At 35.0% G+C, this 12,151-nt stretch overlaps 1 protein-coding gene across 1 annotated transcript; it reads right to left on the reverse strand.

Moving 5' to 3' along the window:
• Positions 1–2,371: 2,371 nt before the first annotated feature.
• Positions 2,372–11,757, reverse strand: LOC120630952. The gene is made up of 3 exons (XM_039900323.1): positions 11,640–11,757; positions 5,744–5,922; positions 2,372–2,746 (listed from the first exon to the last, which is right to left on the reverse strand). The coding sequence occupies exons 1-3, from the start codon at positions 11,755–11,757 to the stop codon at positions 2,372–2,374; spliced, it is 672 nt and encodes a 223-aa protein (XP_039756257.1).
• Positions 11,758–12,151: the final 394 nt, after the last annotated feature.

Consider the following 12,151-nt stretch of genomic DNA (forward strand, 5'->3'; position numbering starts at 1 on the left):
ACTTTGTGAGGTAAAGGAAAGGACTACGACACGAAATAAATGCTTTCACGAATTTCGCTTTTTATTAGCTTCACCTATATTTTTGTTTGTATTTGTACCTGATTAAGCTTGAACTTTGTGGATATATCGAGGACGGATGACAATACACTAATTTGATAAGAATATTTTTAAATTTTCTAAATAATATTATCGGTAATTTATATAATTATCATCAATAGTCCATAAGGTAGAAATGATATAAATTTTAATTTCCAACTATAATCTTTAGCCTTTTTTTATATTAATAAAAATATATGGTGAATGGATGACCGATTAATTTTGTTCTAATAAAAATAATAGTTTAAAAAACACGCTTTTATAAATAAACTAAACTTAAATTAGTTTGGTTTTTATACCAAGTGTGTTTTTGTTCTTTTTGAACTATTAATTTTTTTTTCAAGAAACAATTTGACTATTTTCATTTGATTATTTTCATTTGTCAAATAGAATAATTTAGAGTAGAAAATTAAAGGTTAGATCAGCACATGTCAATATAACCTTGTCATTGAATATTATAAAATGTCGCAATCGTCAGAAAATTTATTAAAAATTTATTTATTAAAAAAAAATATTTTTTTAACTATATAATTTTTTGTTCACTTTGCTATTCACAATTGATCTGTTCGAAAATATTGGAAATAAATTAAATTTATAAAAAATATTTGCCATTAGCTGGCGTATAAGTCAAGAAGCGTGGAGTATATGACAAAGACTTACGACCAATCCAAAATATTATTTCTAAATAACTACACAGACGTCTGATGTAAGCGTTACTTCCGTCAGAAAAAAATCATAGTTACTCCCTAGTCGCGCCTAAAGAAGTTTTACTTCAAAAACAAAGTAAACATTAAATATGGTATAAATGAAAAAAAAGTATACAATGATGTTTTTTCTATAAATATGTGGACACAAAACAAAATCGTTAAACAATTTTTTTCAGTATCATAAATACTTATAATACCCCATCGGCATAATATCCCCTTAACAACTTGCATGTATGTAGATTTTTGATATGTATCCTAAAATACATTATTGCAATGGATACTGATAAATGCGATACCGGAGGGATATTATATATCAAGGATGCCTATATCCCGGTCAGCCTGTAAGATGTATCGCCTCCTCGATATTGTGTTTACGATATATTAACATTTAACCGCCCAAGAGAGTTGCTATGAATGAACATTTTTAACCAAGCCGTAATATATCTATCCGGTAGAAATTCTGGGTAAACATATTGTGTGTATGCCTCGACAGCATAACCGACTACTACCGAACCGAATAATAGGTTCCTTGGTTCACATCAAAATTTTTAGATTACGTAGTGTAGTGTAGTGGCAAGAATATATTCGTAGATTTATTGCTTTAATGTTACACACACGTGCAATATGAAGACGATAAGGGAAAAAATAATAAAACCAAAAAATATTAGTTATTTATGATGTAACCTTTAAAAAAATATATTTACAACAATTATACGTAACTCCATTTTTTAAATTATTACAAATAAAAAAATAAATAATTAAATAGATTTACTTAAAACATATTTTGTACATAAATATTATAATAACCCGTATTTTATCTGTTATACTTTATTATGTTAACGGTAGCCTTAGTACAAGATTTGCTCTAGGAGTCATTTTCGCATATTAGACTCTACACCGTCTAAGTAAAATGAGCGTAATTACACTCCATATAAAGTCGCAAATACCGTACTTCCAATTTTTATTCAAGAAAGTTCTACCTTAACCCCTAGCTGAAGAATTGTAGACAAATTTGAGCTTTAAAACAATAAAAATAAGATCTAGTATTTCGATACTTGAAAACGAGTCTTCGATTGCCAGCGAGCAAATCTAGTACTAGGCGTACTGTCCCTTCAATATAACTTGTCCCCTATATAATAACCGTTATATTATATCTACTCTTTGAATAGAATACTGGACAAGTTATATGAATGGTGCCTATGTATTTAAACTACCTTATGATAATTTCCTAATCTACCACAGAATTAAAAACATATAGAACCCTCATCCAGCATTTATTGCTTGCAGTGCATTGTGTTCAAAAGCAGTGAATTCGCCCCGCACAAATCTAACTCGATACCTGCGGAATGATAGCTCACAAAATTTTCCCATTTTTCCCATTTTATGGTAGAAGTTTAGATCATTAGTGGTAAAATAATTACTGTCACAGTTGACGGTAATTATTTTACCTTTGAATGGAATGAAGTCACTAACCGCTTATTCGAGAAACACTATTACAGTGAAGTGGTTTTTGTTGCTATAATATAAGTCGTGTACGAGGTTTCTGTATGTTCTTAATTCTATGTTATCTACCCTCCAACAGAATAAGAACCGTCGGCGTCGTAAACCTTCTTCTTCTGAGGATATCTTGTATCAACTCTTCCATAGCTTGATGAGTAGGCACCGTACGGCTGATGGTCATACGATTCGTCATCGATCACATATTGGACGGAATGATCGTGATGACTGTGATAGGGCTCGTGATGACCGTGATAGGGCTCGTGATCGTATTCCACGTAGGTTTCGTGATGCTTCTCCTTCACTTTTAAGTAGTGTATTAGCCAGAGCACAAAATGCCATGCTTTTGTAGCAATCACATAAAGTATGACGCCGTAAACAATTTTCAGGACGAAAATCTTTGTGGCTACCACGTAGAAGAAGTGTACTGCGGACAAAATATATATGTTTAATATAAAAAAAAACAAAGTGTAGTTTCACACTAGGCATAGTTGCTAGGATTTTTTTTTCATTTATCTGGGACAGGAAACCATTACATATTATAACAATATATAGCACTTAAGCTAATAAAAAAAACTGTGCGCGTGTAACCTTTACGCGTGTATGAAGTAAAACCTTTATTATTATTTATTGATGAAAGAGTAAAATGTTCCTGCGACTCCGCCGTTTTATTTAATACTAAAAATTCAATCATTCATTCACTTGACTATTTCACAATTGATTTGTTTGAAAATATTGGAAATGTCACTAGCTGGCGTATAAGTCAAGAAGCGTGGAGTATATGACATATACTTACGACCAATCCCAATTATTATTTTTAAATAGCGGAAACTACACATACGTCTGACGTAAGCGTTACTTTCGTCAGAAAAAAATCGGAGTTACTCCCTAGTCGCGCCTACAAAAGTTTTACTTCAAAAATCAACCATTAATCTGCGTTATTTTTTTTTGATCTGCTTGATCCGAAGTAGAACAGCTTGGTTTTATTTTTTATGCTATTTTCTGCTTTTACTTCAATAATATGCTTATAATGTTCAAATGGAAGCCTGACTACGTCAAGAAAACCCCTATTAAATCGCAGCCTGGAATGCATTTTGCATTATAATGTATTCACATACATCGCAAACACGCCCGCCCAGCGCCGGCGGCGAGCCATTTGGCCATGCAATCCTTGGTGTTTAACCAAATTTTGCATTCATAACGTCTAGTCCACGCTTTAATGCAATAAACAGCACAGCGGCACGACTGCGCGAATTATATTAAAATTTTAAATTCCCCTTTATTTTTCTGACCGTACTAACGTCGGCTACTAAGTCGTTCCGTATTTTTAATCAAAACAAAGAGTGCATTTCGTTGGTGTCTTTCGTGAAATAAATTTAAATAGTGGTCACCCACTTTTCGAAATTCGACCACAAGTTTGAATATTACCAAGCTGCTATTGCCAAAGATTATATATACTTCTTTAATCACAGATTTAGGCAAGACTACACGGCCAATTTGCCTGTGTTTTTTAAACAAGTAATTATGTTCCAAAAAATTATTAAAAAAGTGTATACAGATATCCCTGTAAGTGTCAAATACATGGTTACACTAACCTTTATTATACTATATCGTATAACAGACGTCAGGGCTTGGTTACGATAGTAACATATTAAATTAACATTGCGTGTAATTTTTTTATTGATTGAATGTATGTTTTATGCATAATTAAAAAAATATTAGCACTGCACTCGCATTGCACTCCATCGATATATTAACTAGACGTGTGCGAAATTTCATACTCTACATTAATGAGGGAGGTTTAAAAATCTTCTAGCCACCCCAATTGTGATAAAATCATGTATCACTATGTTGTTCCCCTTTAAAAGTTGTATACGTCAATCGCATAAGGTAGAACCAGCGTTTGTAATGTAAAAATATATTTGTTATGACATCGCATTATGAATTTCTTTGTATTTTCTATTCTTTAGGATAAATAAAGCTTCCTTCTTGTATCACTCTATCTATTGCTGAAAACTGCATAAAAATCATTGAGAAGTTCAAATGATCTCAAAGAACAAATGGCGGAAGCTAGTTTGTTAAATACTATATATACAGTAATAAAGATTAACTAACGTAAGTCCTGTGTAAACAAGATATTATGAAAAATCATAGTTTTTGAAACAATAAGATTATTGAAATAGATGACTCAAATTCGTTAAACCACAAACAAATTTAGAGCTATATTTAAACTTAGAATGTAAATTGGCTTTGGTCAATATTTTGATGATCATTTGCGAAAGTATCACTATCCATATCATTACCGGCCCACTGCAGGGCGCGGGTCTCCTTCCAAAATGAGGAGGGGTTAAGGCCGTAATCAAGAGGCCATTGAAGCAAGTGGTATGTTAATAACTTAAAACGCACATTACTTAGAAAAGTTATAGGGACGTACTGGGATTCAAACTCGGCCGCTGTGAAACTATAGTATTTTTTTTCTACCACTGCAACCTCAACCGGTGGTAAATGAGATATAGTATATGATGGTAGCGGGCTAGCCTGTTAGGAATATAACAGTTATATTAAACCCATACTTCTCGTCGGTTGCTAAGCAACGTACCGGAACGCTAAAGCGGTTTATTTGGTAAGGTGGTAATTTAGTAATTAGCCATGACCTGACGATCAGAGAAAAAATCATTTTCCTACATACAAAATTAACTTTTTGTAAAACTTACTAGATTAAAGTCAAAGTCAAAAATATCTTTATTCAAGTAGGCCAATAGGTGGCACTTTTGATGCGTACATTACATAAGAATTACATGGTAGTGAGATGATGGCGATAACCATATTCGTAAACTTAAAACTAAAGCTACGAGGGTTCCAAACGCGTCCTGGTCCAAGAAGAAGCCCACAACAAACTTAGCCGGGTGTTTTTTATTACCATCTCACACTGTCATTTAAAATTATTAGAAGAGCAACCTGTTTAGAGCAAACATTCAAACTCAAACTTTTTTATCGATTACGTTATTCTTTATACTATAATTGGAGTTTTCTATAAGCTCACGTTTAATACAAACTTTGAACTTTTTAAGAGACATCTCCTAGATGTCAATGTCTTATTATTGTAGAATTGTATGCAATTTCCTTTAAACGAATTATGGATTTCATGTAAATTATATTGCACTGTAAGTTTATTCTTACTTCTAATGTTTAAATTATTGATTTACTTTTTTTTTTAATTTAGGAAGGTTTTTATGAACATACATAACATTTTCAAATACTCGTACTGACTTTATTTATTATCTTCAATATCGGGAAAATTCTCCAGGGATTAATATGGGGATTAAAGAACTCTCTGGTTATAAAGTTGCGGTCAACCACTTGTTAGATACGTACTTTCAATACTCCTTAAAGCTACTCAAAATGTCCCACAAATCATTGGACGGTGCCTGAGAAGGATAAATGTTGTGGTAATTCGGTAGTCCGTTGTTTTTGTAATGTGGCCAGAAGTCCGGGACATATCTGACGATGGCCAGGACCCATGCCATGACCACCATGGCCACTATGACGGCCACCACTAGTGCTATGCCCAGGAATATCTTGTGCAGGCCCGCTTTAGCTGCCAGCAGGATTGCAAGGTGGGCTGCAACAAACGTTCTAAATAAGTTTGTTTAAGGAGTCGTTTCAAAACATCCCAATCGAAATCTCACCGGATATTAATTTATTTTTATAACCATCATCGTCATATCAACCCATTACTGGCCCAATACAGGGTACAGGTCCCACAATGAATAGGGGTTGAGGCCGTTCACGGCCCAGTGCGGATTGGTGAACTTCCCACACCTTCGAGAACATTATGGAGAACTCTCAGGTATGCCGGTTTCCTCACGATGTTTTCTTTCACCGTAGAAGCAAGGGATATTTTAATTGCTTAAAACGCACATAACTTAAAAGAGTTAGAGGTGCGTGCTCCTCCCGAAAGTGAAGTCGTAATCCTACCCACCGGGCTATCACCGCTTTTTAAATTATATTAAATAAATATATTTAGTTTGCTTAAAACATTGCCCTTCGTCATAGGGCAGTCGGGTAGAAATTTTTCATTTTTAACTACACTTCTGGCTCAGTGATTAGCGCTGTAGTCTTATAAGTGAATGGTGCCAGGTTCGATGCCCGGTGGAGCTATTTAATGGTTCCGAATGATCTCTTTACTGGTTTCGTGGGAGATTTCGACCATGGCTAGTTACCACCTTACCGACAGTGACCGCAATCGCGTTCGGTGTTCCAATATGATGCCGCTTAGAAACTATTATAGCTATGCAGTAGCGTGCACTACATATATGCGCAAAAGCTCTGCCAATCCTAAAACTTATTTATGCATACCCTGGTCAATAGCCCTCTGTTAATATAACTACCTAACTTTTTCATCACTGACCACCCGGTGATATTGCAGAGTAACTTGCTATAAGATTTAGCGCAGGCGCAGGTTAGTTACATTCCTTAGAAAAGAAAATATAATCACTAACAGAATCACTACCTACTTTTCCTAAGAGGGATACTTTTGAAATAATTTTCCTTCATTTAAGATCTTCTAGCGAATATCCAGAGCCGTAACAGAAGATTTAAAAAAAACTTTATGAAATTTTTCGATGTCAACGCCTTGCCTTAAATATCGCTTCACTCTTGTTTTAGAGATACTCAGGTTATAAGAAGAAGAAAACACAGAACTCGGAAGGGCGTTTCGAATCCCAGCCATGCGTATAAGAAAAGAAGATGCAAATTGCTTTGTGATAGTTTTTGGGATATTGACATCATGGGGATGTAAACCCGCTACTGTATAAGAACGCTTTAACTATTATGCACAGAGATTCAACTCTCGACCTAGCTGGGTACCCACTTACATAAATTACCAGACCCATCCAACGAATTTCAGATAAATCGTCGAGAAATTTAGGTGACATAACGAGTCTTTAAGTGACAGAGGCAGAAGATAGATATAGGGTTTGTGCGGTTCCCGACACTCCGCGGTGATCCCTCGCCCAAACGTAAAAGGGTAAAAGTGTATTAATCAATACGAAAGGTCTACGCAGGGATTTCACTCCAACGATAGAGACGAGACTAAGATCATGACATGACAAGTTTATAATAATAGTTTCCTGACGAATTTTCCCAAGGTTGTCTATCCCCAGAGAGATTCTACTTTGATGACCGATTGGCGCAGTGGGTAGGGACCCTGTTTTAAGAGTCCAAGGCCGTGGGTTCGATTCCCATAACTGTTGTGTGATGAATATTCAGTGACATTCAGTATTCATTAATTGTCTGGGTGTTTATATGTATTTTATAAGTATTTATGTATGTTATTTATAAAATTATTCATCAGCGCGTTAAACCAGCTCAAGAAGAGAGGTAGGTGGTGCATTTAAATAAACATGCATATACACCTATATATACATATAATAAACTTACAATAAAATTATCGTATTTATTGTCGCAATATATTTATTTAACATTTTGCAACTACTCTGGATGCGTTATATTGCACAAATGTGTGCGCAAACGGTGGTCTCATAAGAAGGTGTGTTTCAGAGCCATAAATCATCACTGGCAACACGCAATGTTCGAAGACTGAAGACGATAACTTCAGGCTGTGGTTACTTTAGATGGTAAGGTGGCACGGAGTTTCCCGAACGTTGCCCATCCGAGTTCACCTTTTTCTCGACAGTGGACCTACCTAAATGGTATGTATGTCCTGTAGCATCTAACGCGATCACCGACCCGTCTGCCCAGCATGGTGATTAAAGATAAACTCTATCATTGAGAGAAGCTTTTATTCCAACAGTGGACTGTCATATATTATCTTTATTGATGAATAAAGTGGCGTATACAAATATGAAGAACCGTCTAGAAATAAAGAGATAAGCTCTACACAAGAAACAAGTTTTCTAATCTATCTATAATCCACAAGAAATTAAAAATGTTTTGCGGCTTATACCCAAGTATAAGCCCTAGACAATACAAATAAAGCGTTCTCAAACAGATGCAATAGCGATCTACCCGCGCGGGAAGTTTTTCACTACAAGTCGCTAACTATAGGTCTTTTAAGAAGTTTCAGGGTAGCACACGCCATCGTGTGCTACCCTGAAACTGACCTGAGAGATACTGATCGTACCCTGAGAGCCATACTTGAAGTATCTACGTGATCAAATTAGGAATGAGGAGATGTACAGAAGAACGGGAGTTCGACCGGGAGAGACCGACGTAGCTCAAAGAGTCGCGAAGCTAGAGTAAAGTAGCCGTAGGCGGGGCACATAGCTCGGAGATCCAATGGACGTTGGGGTTCCGAGGTATTCGAATGGCGTAAACACAGCGTTGTTTGACCCCCCACGAGGTGAATATATGACATCGAGCGAGTCGCAAAGAGTCGCGTAACCCAAGCAGCACAAGACCGTGGTATTTGGAACTCTCTACAAAATACCTATGTCCCATTGGTTGACATGATGATGACGACTACAAGTTCTATTCTATCTCATCTTCGGACAATGCATCGTGCCAAAGCTAAAACTGCTGGCAAAAACTTGGCATCCTCAACAAAGATAAGCGCTACTTCACGCCGGAACTGCTTCGAACCCTGTACCAAGCGACACTTCTCCTTTCTTACATCGAATTGTGAAACACCGAAAGAGATTCTTCCACTGTTACGTAGTTGAAATACCATCAACACGTACAAAGAACTATGCTTCTTCCTTTCTGATACGCACCGCAAAGGTCTGGAATGCATTATTCCATCTTCCGTCTTCCCCTATACCTTTAATCTGGGTACGTTCATATAAAAAGCGTATAGGCATCTCCTAGGCAAACGCGCCCCATCTTAGGCTGCATCATCACTTACCATGAGACCTGACGAGAGAAGTTTCAGATATTACAAACTCTCAAATAACCAATGCCGAGGATCATATCCGGGAACTCTACCCAAAAGACCTGAGCTATGTGCCAAGAAGTTCATCAAACTATCCTATCATATCAGTCATAACTGTTCGAAACCACTTCGAGGCAAAATTCATTTCTTGCCCAGTTTCAATGCCATAGAAACTTAGGGCTCTAATCAACTTTATCGACATAGGCCTATGAATCAAGCATTTTATGAATGCAATGCTAAAAATAGGCTAAACAACATGTGTATGACACGTAGCTTGTATGTGACTTTAATAAAAAATGTAATATAATATTTCAGAATCTTTTTCGAACTAAGCTTTGATCTGATCAAAGATTTTTACGGTCACGCATCGTTGCTAAATCTTACGTGTTCGCGAATTCTTGCGGCATATCTTAGTATATCGATCCCCATTGACGATTGAGAAAACGACTGAACTTAAACATTTTATCTAACATCCCCCGCGACTTCGTCCGCGTATTGACTACTTTAAAAGATAGACACAATATCTATTATGTTATGTGTATCGTTTAAGGTAAATTATTAAGTGGACTTATTTTGATGGCAATTTTAAGAAAAAGAAAAAAATCCGTCGTACATTATATCGGTGTATTTTTAACCGCTTACGCGTCGCTCACATCGGAAGCCCTCAAACGGAACAATTGTTAGAATTTTTGCAACATTTTTCGTTGATCATCTGCACCTATCTTGTCGTAGCAGAATATTATATAGCCTTCTTATACTATGTATTATTGCATGGTCTATTCAACACAAAAGATTTTTCCAATTGAAACCAGTAATTCCTGAAATTAGCACGTTCCACAAAACAAACCCTTAAGCTTCATAATATAAGTATATACTTATGTCGAACTAAGGGTGTATTTAAAGTAGGTAACTAAACAGTCTGTTTCACAGTAGTCCTTTTAAGACTATTTGATTGATAAAATTGTCAAAAATCTCTTAAAAATCATAACGTTAGTTACTAGATAGGCTTTTAAGCGATTATTCTAATGAAAATGGTTAGGGTAGACCTTGCTGCTTCAATTGATGCTCTTCTCAAAAACTCTTAATTATTTTAATCTATCTATCTATATATATAAAAGAGAAAGTGTGTGGGTAGGTTGCGTATTGGCTCCGAAAAGGCTGGACCGATTTCAATGAAACTTTCAGGGAATCTCCGGATTGACCTGGCGAGTAATCCTGTAATGTTTGGTGACGATCGGAACGCTCCTATATTTTAGCTGTCAAACTGTCAAATACAGCTTTTATTTACTACTCGTATGATGATATTCTATTGTTGGGTGTACCTGGGTGTAGATAATGATCTTCACTCGCTCGAGAAGAGAATAGAAGAGAATGAATACGGAGAGAAATAAATGATTTAATATATTATGAGACTTAAATTAAAAATTTAATGATGTAAGTTTATTGTTTAAATAAAATAAAGCAAAATCTAGCCTGGCGAAGCGGGCTGGGTATGCCGGTAATAAATAAAATGTTATTAAGTCTTGTAACTAAATGGAAATACATATTTACGCAGGAAATAAATATTTGTTATTTAACTACCTATTAGAGCCGGAGCTATTTGTACCCGCATCTCTGACCATCACAGTCAAGAACCAACGTATCGAGGTTTTCAAATTCTAAATTCATTTATTTCAATTTGGCCTTTTTGAAACGTCAAGTATGTCTGTTTGTAGTGACTCTAACACCGGTTCGGAAGGCAGAGGCAACCTTGTCATTAAGAAGTTCATAAATATATAGTAACTCGATGTAAAAATGTGTTTTATACATTCTTTAAACTCATGTAATGGTAAATCTAATATTACCTTTGGTATCATGTTATAAAAGCATAAACTCAGTCCTCCAAAAGTTTTCTGTACTTTCCTAAGACGATATGCTGATGTCACTAATTTATGACAGTTTCTAGTAAGTCGATTGATTAGATCCAGTTTTTTTACAAAGATTTAAAAGTTTTGGTGCCCTACCCGCTTTTTATTTTGAAGTGAAACTTATTTAGAATCGTTGTGGTTTCAAACTCGATGAAACGAAAAACTAAATCCATAGAGACAAAAACACATAAATGTATAGGATTCAGCCGGCGAGGGAATGAGATAGAATATATTACACATTTTGTGTCCTATTTAATTTACCAAGGAAACCGAATAATATCTAAATAAAGAAACAAACACATAAATGTATAGGACAGATTGAGATAGAAAATATTGTACATTTCTTACATATTCTAGTTACCATGGAAAGTAAATAAAAAACCTTACATTTATCCTAATAGTTCTGATACTCTACATCCACTTAAATCTCTCGTAGGCTACTTTTCAAAAGTTACACTTCTGCCGTGTGTGAATAAATTGCACAGGATTTTATTTTGATTTTACATCAATGTAATATGTTTAGCGACACTTAGTACTTACTTAATAAAGCGTATTTTCCTTTTCCTCTCGCCTCTACTAATCCATTTTCTTTCTCTTCAAAGCCCTGCACACTTGCTATGCAAATCGGTAAAATCAATGCAAACAGTTTTGTAAACATTCTCCTGGAACAACTTTTAAATTTTTGCACAACACTTTTTAAAACGCTTAGTTAAAAGATCTATTGTTAAGTTATTTTCTTAATTTCATAAATTTTCAGTTATCATTGTAAATTTAATTTATAAAGTAACAAAGCTTATTTTAAGTTTTAATTTATAACTTCTTGTTATAATCAATTGTTCGTTTTTATTTACTTTTATTGTTAAAGAAAACGTATTGTTAAATTAAGATATTTACGATAAAAAAATACGATAAAATTATTTTAAGGACCCTTTTTACGTCAAGTATTCTGTTTTATGGTTCAATGAGCAATGCCACAGGTAAACGGTGGCTTGTTCAAGTATCCTAAGTGATAATAGGAGTGAAATCAGGTGATAATAGGACGTTAAGTAAAA

The sequence above is a fragment of the Pararge aegeria genome, chromosome 2 (genome assembly GCF_905163445.1).
Source record: "Pararge aegeria chromosome 2, ilParAegt1.1, whole genome shotgun sequence".
Classification (NCBI taxonomy): domain Eukaryota; kingdom Metazoa; phylum Arthropoda; class Insecta; order Lepidoptera; family Nymphalidae; genus Pararge; species Pararge aegeria.

What these genes read in the sequence shown, in the direction of transcription:
- LOC120630952 (XM_039900323.1), bottom strand. Translation starts at nt 11,757, where the DNA reads ATGTTTACAAAACTGTTTGCATTGATTTTACCGATTTGCATAGCAAGT. An exon ending in AGGAAAATACGCTTTATTAA is followed by an intron (nt 5,923 to 11,639) that starts GTAAGTACTAAG and finishes CGTTTGTTGCAG; the next exon opens with CCCACCTTGCAATCCTGCTG. An exon ending in GACTACCGAATTACCACAAC is followed by an intron (nt 2,747 to 5,743) that starts ATTTATCCTTCT and finishes TTTATATTAAAC; the next exon opens with ATATATATTTTGTCCGCAGT.